General features: G+C 38.7%; 1 protein-coding gene across 1 annotated transcript in view; it reads right to left on the bottom strand.

Moving 5' to 3' along the window:
* The window catches only part of BRAF (B-Raf proto-oncogene, serine/threonine kinase), a 64,051-nt gene extending 51,421 nt beyond the window's left edge, over positions 1 to 12,630 (bottom strand). Inside the window, exons 1-2 of the mRNA XM_017745779.1 lie at positions 12,522 to 12,630; positions 1,068 to 1,331 (exon numbers count right to left, since the gene is read on the bottom strand). Of these exons, the coding sequence (XP_017601268.1) occupies positions 1,068 to 1,331; positions 12,522 to 12,605 (348 nt within the window). The 5' untranslated portion in view covers positions 12,606 to 12,630. The remainder of the gene's footprint in view (positions 1 to 1,067; positions 1,332 to 12,521) is intronic.
* Positions 12,631 to 13,462: the final 832 nt, after the last annotated feature.

Here is a 13,462-nt window from a genome sequence, read left to right as displayed (position 1 = left end):
AGGGAAAGGGTGAGGGCATGTTCCAATGCTCAGCACTACTCAGTTTATGTTATCTTCTTTTTACCAGCAACTCAATTTCAACGGGCAGTAACAATCCAGAGATAGCTGACACCTGACTGACCGCTGCAAAACGTCCTGGTTTGACATGGACTCTTGTTGTCCATTCATTTCCCACCCTCTCTGGAAACACAGCTCCCCTGCTAAATTTGGATTACGTACCACCTTGCAAAATAGAGCCTAGACTATGGCTTGTCAATAATTTCATGTATCACAGTTTGCAGTGTATTACTCTAAAGCACATATCAAGGCTCTTCAGTTGGCAGCTCTTAACTGATTAAAAAATCCCTTCTCTAGCAGCAAAAAGTCAACTACTCTTCCATGACTTCAGGAATCACTGTAACATTGTCAAAACTGATAAACGCCAGGTTTCAAACAGTTTGTGGGCAACATTTCTTGACCCCTCTAATAGCAACCATGCCCCTCCCCATGCCAGTTCTCTACACAAGGTCTGAGAGCATCATGGTCTCCACACAAACACTCACCCCAGTAAGTAGGGAGGAAAAACAAAAAAAGAAAAACCTCCAAGCAATCCTGCACAGCCCTTCTTAGCTGCAAGAGGCTGGTTCTTGCTCTAAAGAACCAATGCTGCTAGTAACTCTGACAACATAGAAAACACTTCCTCCATCTTGCCCTGTTAAACTAGTCAATAATTTTGTATAATACAAGAAATAGCACTTACTGTCCCTTTCTAACTATTGTAAAATGGTAAATTACTATTTATCCAAAAGCTGGTTTGAGAAGACTATTTCTTGAGGTATCTTCATAGTTATAAAACTCCTGAAGGTTCTGTATTCTGTATTATTGCTCTAATGGACTTCTTTGCCTTAATCCTGTCAAAAACATTCACAAGATCAAAACAACTGAGTGTGGCAGAGCACAGTTATCATGACACTTTCTCTGACCTCCTCACAGGTAGCTTTTCAGCTCTTAAATTAACTTTTGCATACAGAGGGAGAGAGATACAGGAAATAATGAAGTTACAAGTATGTGAATAGAAACTGACTCACCACAGTCCTTTGCTTGTTGGGCAGGAAGACTCTAACAATAGGCTTCTGTGGAGACTTAGGGTTATTCCGTGACATATCAGCAGGGTTTTGATAAACTGAAAGGGATGAAGGTGCTACAGAGAGGCTAGAGGAAGAAGATGATGCAACTGTGTCTGTAGAAGCTGAACTGGAGACAGAGAAATCAGTTCCATTCCCCATGGATTCCAGTAACTGCTGTTCTCTCTGCTGTAGAGCATCAAGCTTGCTGGTGTACTCTTCATAGGCCTGTAAAGGAACAGCAGCTGTTTTAATCAAGTAGTAGCCTCAGACAAAACGAGAAATCTAAATTTGGAACAAACACGAAACAAAACACTTCCTAAACTAATACAAATTTCCCAGGAATAGGAACAAAATGGCCTGGTCAAATTTTTCAGGACACAATGAAGGAATGGCTTTCAATACATCATGTTAAACCTTCTGAACCAACAAGTAATGTTTTAATAAATTAGATGAAGAAATGGATAAAAGAAATCATAAGTTACAGTTTCAGAGCACCTGCACTGAAGATTCTAATACATAATCTCTTTAAAAAAACCCAGAAATCTTTAACAAATGTTGTCAGCTGCACTGCTGAATTACTGTGCTCCAGATAAATTTATCATTCTGTTGGAATGACAGTTAAATACCTCTAATGCAATAACTAAGAGAAAGCTCAGATCTGCTTTTTATCATCTGTATCTGACAACTCACCTAGCTCACTGTTCACCATCGTTCACCTCTGGCACTATCCTTTCATACCAAATGGGACAAAAAATGTTTTTCATTTAGAACACAACATAGTTTGCCCTGTTTCAAAGCCAACAAAAAACATGGAAAAGTGTTCCTTTGAAAGTTTTTTAACATCTTTTCAGCATGTTTATGTAAAACCTGATTACACAGATCAAGTTTCTTAAACAAACAAACAAAAAAATCAGTAATATTAAATTTGCCCATTAAGTCTTTATTAAATGTAGTGAAGTTAAGCAATAGTGCCAAGATCTATAAAACAAATACATAATCAGTATATATTTTTATTTCAAGTTTGTTACTCACAACTTTGTAACAAGAAAATTTTGGTCAGTATCCAAGTACTAGAACCATTTCTTCAGTATATAAATTAGTAGAATATCTTTAAAAACCTGAAACAGTTTAGCAACCTGTGTTTCACGCTACAGAAGCATGTCAGTGTTAACTGGAATGCTTAGACCTTTACAGAAAAGAAGAAACAAAGATCTTCCAAACCTAACATGTAAGCAATAGGGAACGGAATTTTCTACTTCTCTCTACAGCAAGGCCAAGATCGATACCAATATGCATAAATTCTTCAATGATATTTTCAAGTATATTTATACAAAAGAAAAATACTTTCTGGTTCTGTCGTTTAAAATTATTTATTTTATTTGATTTCCTAGTTTTTTGTTCATAACATGTTGCTAATTAAAGTTACAGGAGAATTTAACTGACCAAAAGTCTGCAGCATCTACATGTGGAAAAAGAAAAATAGAGAAAAAATAACCAGCATTCAGTACTGTAGCCACAAGTACTACATTTTATTAGGAGTTTATTTCTCCGATTTATTTCTCCAGGTTAAATGTGCAGGCTCATCTAATCCAAACTGGTGTTGCTGAGTAAACAGTGGCTCACCCCTCCCTTTTTAAGAAAGCTTAGCATCCTCCCAGGATGGACCTATGTTCAAAATGAGTCATCACCCCCACAGCATTAACAAAGAAAATGATAATTTGACAGTGAGGAATAAGAAAGAAAAAGCATTTTAAAGAATGGTGGTGAACATCACAGTTGCAAATTCTAAATTTTATGGGTTCCACTTCTGATAAACATATATAAGCTGCAAGAAACTGAAAACTATTTTCTATTTCTTTTAAAAACAGAAGATGTCTAGCATTTCACAAATAGACCCCAAACTCTGAGACTTAAAATCAAAACATCTTCACTCTAACCCAATTGTACTGTCAAAAAATAAATTGAAAGGTTACCCAACCATAAATAATGGCATTTTTTGGCTGTAGAGTAACACAAGTGTCTCTCCTACTTCCAGGATCAACTTCTCATGGAAACTTGAGTAAAAGCTCCATGTGTCAAGAATTATTTTCAGTAAACAAAAATTAGGAAACATAAACTGTTACCATTTCACCAATACTTCTCTAAATACTTACTTCCCTTTCTCATGAACATTGCAAAATATTATTCAAACACACGCAACATTACATTGCTTCCGGACACTTGTGGGTTAGTTCCTTCACAAAATTACACACAACTTTCAAAATACTCAATCCTACAATGTTTATATTGGCAGCTTAATCTGTCACTAATGCAAACTCAAAGTCAAATGATTTATCTTAAGAGAATAAACAATGAGTATGGAAAGCTGGGAGCTGCTGCTGGCTTTGGGTCCTATACCACCGATTTCTGCAAAAAGCTCTGTACTTTTTGTGAGAACAAAAGCTCTCAATTATGCTATAGCAATTCAGTGTCATAGCAGAAGATCCCCTAGTAAAACATAAAGGAAGCAGAAATGCATTGCTGAACTTTAAGTACAATTTGCTCTTTAAAAAAAAGAAAAAAAAAATTCTCCTTATACAAAAAGAGCAACAGTACGTGCAGCAGAAACAGAATACCTCCAATAAAATTTCATTTCACTAAGGTTAAGTACTTTGGAGAAACAAAGTTTCATCTGATGATTAGCACCAATAGACTTTAAGGCAACAGCACCAAGTCAAGACAAGAATTACTCTATAGAGTTAAATTCAATGATTGTTACATCAGCAAAGCTGACGTATGGCAAGTATTTCTAGCTGAAAGAAAGATTATACTGCAGATTTGGCCTATCTACAAAACTGATCTGCAGCAGCACAGCCACCTTAGCAGATGGGCATCAACAGCTACACAAACCTTCAAGTCAGCCAAGGCCCTCTACGTCAACTATGAGGTTTATTTCTGACAGTGTTTTTCAAAAACAAACTGTAAAAATTAAAATTAGGTCACAGATCAATAAGATGAATATTCAAACAAATCATTAAATCAAGGATTCCAAAGGCATTTCAGAAGGAAGAGTTTATGAAATCGAGACTGCAATCCAATCAGTTTACATATTCCCATTAAGAAGTAATGTTCTACATAAAACTTAAATCTTGCTTGATAAAGAATTACAAGAGAGAAAACAAAAAAAGGAAAAAAAAAGGTTGGAAGATATCCGCAGAAGTCATCTAGTCCAAACAAGTGTTTAGCACAAAAAAAATTTTTAAGTTCAATGAGGCTGCTCAGCCTTCAAGCTTTGCAAATCTTGAAAGATGGAGAGCCCTCAACCTCTAAGCAGCCAATTCCAGAGCTCAAAACCCACACTCATGATGAGGAATTGTCTCTTATGAAATGAACTTGATGCTCACTGTGTGTGACATTGTCCCTTCCCCATTTGCTGTGCATGTCTGCATAGGTCTGACCCTCTCCTAACATTGAAAGAGCCTGCAGATTCCTCCTGAACCTTCTCTTCCCCGTGCTGAACACCACCCCAAAGCAGCCACACAGGTAATGAGTGGATGGATGGGTGCCTCTTCATGCTGGCCACATTTGCTGATGCAGCCCAGCGTGCAGTTTGCTGCTGGTATCATCAGGGTGGGTCACTGACAGCTCAGACTGCTCCCAGCTTGGTGTGAACTTACAGTTTTATTTCACAAAGTATGTATTTGAAAAGTTGAATATTAGATTAAAATCGGCAGAACCTGTCAATCTACACATAATCCTATGGCTATCAAAAATAGAACAAAAAGTGAATTTTAATTATATTGCATATCAGTATATTTGCATACCATATAATAATCTTATACACGTGAGAATACCCCTGAAACTTCAGCTAAGTAAAATGCATCAAGGCCTGATAAGCTGCAAAGTCCAGCTAAAGCATTATAAGATGGCATGTTTATATTCAGTGTGCACACATGCTGAAATACAACTGCTGTCTTATTCTGCTGTATACATTCTGCAGTTTTAACTGTTGTGTATACTCAGGAGCAGCAGCCTTAAAGTTACTTCTTAAACGTTGCAACCTACTGACAAAAGAAAATGACCTCAGAAGTCAACAGAATTTGAAAGATGTAATGCAGATATGCCAAAAGAGTTCTGATGACAAGATGAGGACAAAGGGTTTTTTCAAAAATACGCCTATTTTTTTCTTACATATAATTTATATTATATTTGAAATTTGTTTTCTTGGGCCATGACCAGGCTATACATTCTAGTAACATCATCTAAGGAAATAAAAAGCAACAATTTTAAAATTTTAATTAATCAGTGAGAAACCTAAGTAGAAAAACATGATTTCTCCTTCTCTCTGCCCCTTACTACATCTGGTTAGAACACCAGTCTAAATTCAAGCAGGTAACTGTCTTTGCCATGCTCTCTCTCTCCCTCAGTCAACTTTAGATACTATCCACACAGTGCAAGACTTAAAAGCCTGAACTGCAGGTTCCTGGTCTTTGAAACTGAGATTGTGTTTCTATTTAAAACATGTCTGACCTTTTAGGCTGTTGATCAAATGCAAATCCCACTAAGTTAAATGGGAGCTGAAGATAGACAGTAACATACGTCACGACTTCTTCATTTAGTAAGACTCCTAAATCTGTACTTAGTCTAACTTTAGACACTCCAGTTTTGGTCCAACATATTTGAACAGCATCTGTTAGGAGCCTGGTAAAAACCAATCTGAAATTCCCCAGAGGGCCACCAGGTTTCCCAGTGTCTGTATGCAGTGTTAGCATTTTCCTGGAATCCCACAGTCTGGAACAATCTGAGATTCATCACCAAGATCTATTTCAGACGGTATCTGCCTGCTGTTGCAATAAGCATACTTCAGATCAGCAAAGAGGTAATCTTCTTTAATTAACTAATTTGACCTCCTGCATCGATTCTTCAGATACACAGGAATAAGAAATTAAATACCCTCCTGATGTTCAACAGCCAAACTCTCAAAACTGAGAACAGCAATGCCTCTGAATAAAACACATCCAGGCAAAGAGAAAGCCAGGAAAAAAATAAAAATCACGGTAGCTGGGGGCAAACATGCCTCTACCTCCACGATTCTCATTTTAAATTGCTTCCAAGAGTAGGAGTAAGAAAGAGAATGATTCCTTCAAGACAGTATTAGAAAGCTGACCGAGTATTAAAACTTATTTTGATACCACTGTAATTCTGTGCATTTGCATAGTGTTCCATTTTGTGTGGAGTCCAAATTAAAAAACCAAAATCAAACCAAACAAACCTCAAAAGACCTGGCAGCTTAGTCTTGGACTGTTAACTGAAGTAACCTACTGGTCCAGAATGCAACCCCATCCCAGACAAGAATTTCCATGCGAACGGGCCAAAACTCTTTCAGTTCTCAGAGGGAAGCGCTGGTAGGTAATACTGTACACATGACTATGGGGTAAAAAGGACACACAGCAGCTGGGAAGTTTAAAAAGGTAAGGCCTCCCTGAACAGTCATTAAGAGTCTACAAAAGCTAACAAATCTGATTAAGTCATTTAACCACGATCCCTACCTTCTGAGTTTGAGCTGAGTGCTTTTGGCCAGCCTGGGTCTGTGCAACCCATTTCAGTTTGTACACTACATTTGTTACCAATACACAGGCCTTTATTCTCCTTGCCTTAACTCAGGTTACCCTTTTCATCAGTATTTTGTTGGTAGAGACAAAAGAAATACAAATTTTGATGGATGTTCCAAAGAATACATAAGTGCATATTTTAACCATTTTTGCTAGTGAATCCCAGGTTTTCCCAGTATCATAATAGCAGCCTTCTTTGCAGTAAAGATTTCCAATATTTACAATGCTTAGAAAAACCCTTAGGAAAAGGGTTTTTCCATGGTGAGTCACAAACTATGTATTTTGGGAAACAGCACTTCAAGGACTGATATAAGGCACTAAGAAATTATGTGGGAAGACAAAAATCATTGATGTTTTCAGCTACCGAGATACAGAGTGCTTCCAAAAAGTGTGGTAAAACCTATTGAGAAGCTCCTGCAGCCTCTTTCCAGGAGAAAATAAAATACAATTAATGATATTTCTACATCTACTGAGTCAAGCAGTTATTTCAAATATTTGGAGCACCTCTCCTATGAAGACAGGCTGAGAGATTTGGGGTTCTTCAGCTTGGAGGAGGCTCCAGGAGACCTTACAGCACCTAAAGGGGCCCTACAGGAAAGCTGGAGAGGGGCTTTTTACACAGGCATGTAGTGACAGGACAAGGGGCAATGGCTTTAAATTGAAAGAGGGTGTGTTTAGATTAGATATTAGGAAGAAATTCTTCACTCTGAGCATGGTGATGTATGGAACAGGTTTCCCAGAGAAACTGAGGACGGGCTGTCCCTGAACTGCTCTAGGGATGGGGCTTTGAGCCATTGGTCTAGTTGGTTTAGTGAAAGGTTACCAGCCCACGGCAGGGAGGTTGGAACTTGATGATCTTGAAGGTTGCTTCCAACCCAAACCATTCTGTGGTTTGACAGTGATTTCCAGGGGTCTGTTTGAGCTGAGGTCACACACAGTGATTGGCAAAAGTTAAAAGTCAAGATTACATAAGAAGGAAATCTGGCTACAAGCCATTTTTGGATTTTAATACAGTCATTGATTACTAGATTGATTCTTTCCTTCAGACAGAACAAACAGAGAAGTTTTCTTAACATCATATTAGAGAACATTGACAAGATTCCCAAAGCTATCACTAATTATAATGATTAGAAGAAAATTGTGTCGTTAATGACAAATGTTCTTTTCTTTTTTCTGTACATTTTGTTTCCTGCCTCTGTACCTTAGACAAACACTCAGAAGTCTCTCTGCAGCTCTGGTCTCCCTCCTGAGCTCTAATTTTCCTGCCCAGGGAGGACCAAGGCAAGCAACTTGCTGCCCTCCAGCTTCACACTACATTTTCCACCCAGGCTTGCACGCTCTGCTCTACTCCCCCTGCTCCACACTCACTTTTATAAGACCATCACTGAGGAGTGATGGATCAAAGCAGGGAGATACCTCTACATCTGAGTATTCCCTCTTGCAGGAATAATTAAATATATGCTGAACTCAACACAGCACATGTCAATCACTTTCGGTATTTCAAGGAAAGCATTCCTCTTTCGTAGTCAGTTGATGAAACCCGAAATGATGGCTCCAACAACAGCTGTCAGTTTTAACGTTCTTTTGACGTAAAATGCGTTGACACCCTCTCCTGAATTTGGAGGAAAAAAAAATCTGAGGGGGGTGAAAATTTTGTCTTCAATCTCAGATGAACATAGAAACAAAAGCTTCAAAAAGTCTTGAGCAGCTGTAACCAAGGCATAAATTCCTTTTTATTTTTAAAAGAGATGTATGTTTTATATTCAATGCACAAATAATTTTACTATACCCTCTGAATGCTAAATGTTCAGAATTACTTTCTTGAATTCTTCTGCTTTCTCATGAGCTTCTGCTCCCCCCACCCCTTCCTTTCACTTTTAACTGGAAGGCAATGCTGTCACTAGGTTCAACCACAACTTCACTTGACAGGTCTTCAGAGGTAGCTCCAACACAGGCCAGGAGCCAGTGCACAGGGTGCTGCAAGTTCTCTGAACATGAGCTGGTAGTGAGAACTGTAGTAAATTACAGATATAAAGCCAGACAGGAGTACAAAAGAACCAAACAAACCCTATGGTACTGAAAATCTACACACTGGAAGATGGATGGACAGCTGTCAAACTTGTCAGAAGCGTAAAAAAAGCCATGTTTTTGCAAAAAGCATTACAATAAAACTAGATGTTTACATCTAGTGAAAGGCAATATAGGTGAAAGCAATAGTGTTCATTTGCAGATGCTTACCTAGCAATTAGCTCTGGCTAATTTCAACTTTGGCTAAAAGAAGACAACATGCTTGCTGATAGCAACCTCAAGAGATGATCAAGAGACACAATCTACAGGAGTCCTTAAGAGTCGCTCACGTTTTATGGAAAATGCAAAGAGATTAGAGCAGCAGAAGGATTTTAAAATCAGTATCAATACAGGCTGAGAGATGAAAGGATTGAGAGCAACCCTGCAAAACAGGTACTGGTGAATGGAAAGTTGGACATGAGCTGGCAAAGTGAACTCAGCCCAGAAAGCCAACCACATCCTGGGCTGCATCCAAAGCAGCATGGCCAGCAGGTGAAGGGAGGTGATTCTGCCACCCTGTGCGGCTCTTGTCAGACCCCACCAGAGTGCTGCATCCAGCTCTGGGCTCCCAGTATAAGAAGGACATTGACCTGTTGGAGAGGGTACAAAGGAAGGTGAGAAAGATGGTGAGAGGGCTGGAGCACCTCTCCTATGAAGACAGGTTGAGAGAGCTGCGGTTGTTCAGCCTGGAATAGTTAAAGGGCCTTTGATATTTAAGGTCATCTATGAGAAAGATGGGGACAGACTTTTTAGCAGGGCCTGCTGTGACAGGAAAAGGGGTGATGGTTTTAAACTAAAAGAGATTAGATCCATACTAGACATAAGGAAGAAAACTTTTATGATGAGGGTGGTAAAACACTGGCACAGGTGGTAGATGCCCCATCCCTGGAAATATTCAAGGCCAGGTTGGATGGGGCTCTGAGCAACCTGATGTAGTTGAAGATGCCCCTGCTTATTGCAGAGGGGGTTAAACTTGACAACCTTTAAAGATCCCTTCCAACCCAACCCATTCTATGAATCTAAGGCAACAAAGGGAAGGATGATGCAGTTCAAGTAACACACTAGCAAAATTACCCATAAAGATTCTGTGTAAAAGCAGGACTGTATTACAGCCAGAAATGAATCTTTGGCAAAGCAATAAAAATAGAAAGCTCAGAAGATGATGGACAGAGTTTTAAGTTCCATTACCTTCCCACTTGAGCATTTTGGTGAGAGTACACAGACCACAGCACCAAGACCTAGACACAGACTAGAGGTAAAAGCTTAAGGGGAAAGAGGAGCCCTCCACAGAAGCCAGTGATGACACCCAGGTACAGAACTTGAGCCCCAAACTCGCTATCACACACTAACTCTGTACATGGGAAGTTTGCTATTTCTAACACGTCAGACAGACATCTTTTTATTTGTATCAAAACTACCGTGTTTTCTTAGTTCTGCATCTCCTAGAGGCAAACACATTCTTTCACACTTTATCACATTACATTCAAAACTTTTTACATATAGCTTTGTCCTTCCATGCTGCAACCAGAGTTTTTCTGGCCCTTTCTCTGACAAGTGATGGAATACAGAAAGTCATGAGCCCTAGCAGTGACAGGTTAGATTCAGATAAATTGCTGCCAAGTAAATACTGAGAACAGAAAGCAAGTCCTGTCTTGACCAAGCCAAAAGCAGCCAAAAGGTGGGAAAGGTGAAGAAAGGACACATTAGACAACTGCTATTGGATTGAAATGAACAGTCAAGGGTAGAGAGTAATCTTGCTTCTAACTGTATCTGGCACTCAGTAATAGATTTCTTCTTTTTTTTTCTTTCACACTTTAGTTCTACCACAGGAAGTCTACACACTAAACAAATTACAAGTCTGCAGCATTTAATCCTGTTCACCTTGATAAATGCATCTGAGGATGATCTAATCTATGCTAGTGACCATCCAAATAAAAGGTTCCTTTCCTCTCTCACACCATCTTCTAGTTCTTGGCTCACAGCTGCAAACTCTTTTCCCTTTCCTAATCTCAACCCCAGCTTTGGGGCTCACTGACTTCATCATGATCAAGTTCAAACTACTACCTGGATGGTAAAGTAATCAAGCAAAACCAGAATATTTTCCTTACAGGTTAGTGACTGGCAGTGGCTTAGTCACTGCCAGTACTGCAAGTACGTGAACAAAGGAAGCGGAAGAACCACATAGCAAAGAGCTGGGAAGAACAAGCTTTTCATTTCAACAATGGCAGGCTCTTTCCACAGGGCTCACTGTCCCATGGGATAACTCAACTGAAAAAGCACAGTGTCAGCCCCTTTCACCTTCCTCCCAATGGCTTGTGGGTCCCTAGTCAGTACCAGCACAACTCGTCCCAAGCCCCGCTCATGATCCAGCAGAACTCGCTGCAGCAGAGGAACACCCGGCTCTGCCTCACAGGGCTGCCCTACCATGCTGATGAGCCAGAGCTGCAGCTTCATCTCAGTGGCACATGGATCCCTTGAACGTGCTCATCTGCTTTCAGCTTCACGCTTTATGGTCACCAACTATTCCAGACTTACTCTTTATGCTGCCGTAATCATTTCCCAGTACATATTTATAACTGCAAATGCTCTTTTCCCTATCATTGATCCACAGAACAAACATAGAGCTTCCAGTGATGGATCTTGGTTATAGTTTCAATAAAAGCAAGTGACAAATGGCTGTGATGAACTAACAACTTCCCTACCTGAAATCCAGACTAAGTTCATTATTATTATTGAGGTTTGATACACAACCTAACAAAACCCACTGCATGTGGCAATAATAATTCTAGATATATGGAATGAACTGGTTCACGTGAAAACAGAGGTGTGCTTAAATATAGCGGAGTGGATAAAATAGTGATAGCACTGACTCAATACTCCCATTTCACATTAGCAATAAGTAAAGCAACTCCTGAGGGCCTCATTTGACCTTAAGGACATAATGTCAACATTTGTATAATCAACCTAGCACCCTGCTCTGACATATTAAGCTAAAAGCTAGAAGTACCTCAAATAATGAGATCTTTATTTTTAATTACCCAGTACCTTTAGGCAGCAATTACAAATAAAAGGACTACAAAAGAAATCTGGTTGACCTCCAGTTATTTCAACACTTGAGAGAAGCATGAAAAGGGCAGGTTTGAAGCACGTGATGCCCATTTAATTCCTAATAGAGGTAACTTTTGCATGCAGCTCTTTAAGCTCTTAATGGTCCTATGTCAATGAAACTCTATGAATTTGGAATGATGAAAGAATACAGACATTGAATTTGTAGTTAGTTTACAAATTAAAAATGGCTTAAAAATTTTATTCCACCCCACAATTTTATGTATTTCTTTAAGAAGTCCCCTTCTACTTATGCAATTTTTTGGATTATACGTGATCATTTTTCAAAGAGAAAAAAAGGGAAGTCAGCTGCTTTAAAGGCAAAGCTAGTCTTACAAAATGTTTTCATGTGTATATATTGGCTTTTAACAGAGCATGACTTTCTCCATTATAAACACAATCTTCTTTCCCTTGGCCCCTACAAAGGGGCTTGACATTTCAATTGCACCAACATTATTTTACACCGTGCCACTGATCTTCCCCTACTGAATCCCATACAGTTCCTTTCTATCTCTTAGAAAAGAGTAAAGTAATGCACAAGGAGAATATTCCCTTTTACTACAGGTATTCTTAGATTTGACCTCAGATGCCTCCTGTAAGATTAAGATAACACAACATTAATCTAACCACATTTGTTTGAATGTAAACTTACCTCTAAATATATTGATGGTGGGTTATGCTCTCCTCCAAATTTGTCTAGCAGTGCTTCTATATGTTCTTGTGTCAATTTAATCATCTGTTTGATGTTCCACACCTAGAACAGAAAATTAAAATATTTAATCATCAAAAGAAGCCTACAGAATCTGTCCTAGAACAAAACAAGAATATCTTGATATTTAGTAAGAGAAGTCCATAATAAAAATTTTAATTATCAATAAAGGAGTGCAAAAGGCTATCCTGTCCATCCAGTTTCAGTAACAGCTTGCTTCTGAAATAAACAGAAAAAACCTTAAATTTAGTTTTAAAATTCAGGACCTATTGAATAAACAACTTCTAAGAATGGCTTGTTTTCCTTGTTTATCAATCATATTAAGTATTTTCCTTGCAAGACTTAGTAAGCCAATTTGTACAGTACTACAACATTTAGTTAAGGAGTTTTTCTATGAAACCTTAAGCAACGTATGTAAACAACACTCACAAACCCAGACCTAGTGTTCAATTTACATGGCAATAGAATGTCTTGATTTTAAAGAGCACCTTCTATATCTCAACTTCCATATTCAGTCTACCCTGCGAGCTACAGACCTTGGACATGACCTGAAAAAGACATTCACCTCCTGTACACAGAGATGACCTACAGCATTGAACTGTGAAAGCACTCATGTTGCTACTCATTCTTCACAACTGGAAAGAGTTCACTTTAGGACTTGGACACTACTGTAGGTGAACAGTATTATGAATCCAAATTTATACCTAAAAAAGGCAGCAAAGCACAAGACCGAACCTTTAAAGCAATAATGCCACACTGATGTAAGAAGTAAGTCCAAGCAAAATGAGAAACTTATAGCAGAGGACGAGGAAGGAAGAAAGGAGAATTGCTCCTTCATACATACTGTTATTCAGACTACTTATCAGAAAAAATTATTCAATCAG

This window comes from Corvus brachyrhynchos, unplaced genomic scaffold, assembly GCF_000691975.1.
Source record: "Corvus brachyrhynchos isolate BGI_N302 unplaced genomic scaffold, ASM69197v1 scaffold209, whole genome shotgun sequence".
Classification (NCBI taxonomy): domain Eukaryota; kingdom Metazoa; phylum Chordata; class Aves; order Passeriformes; family Corvidae; genus Corvus; species Corvus brachyrhynchos.
The sequence above is the reverse complement of the archived record's forward strand: the minus strand, read 5'-3'. Positions and strand labels throughout refer to the sequence as shown.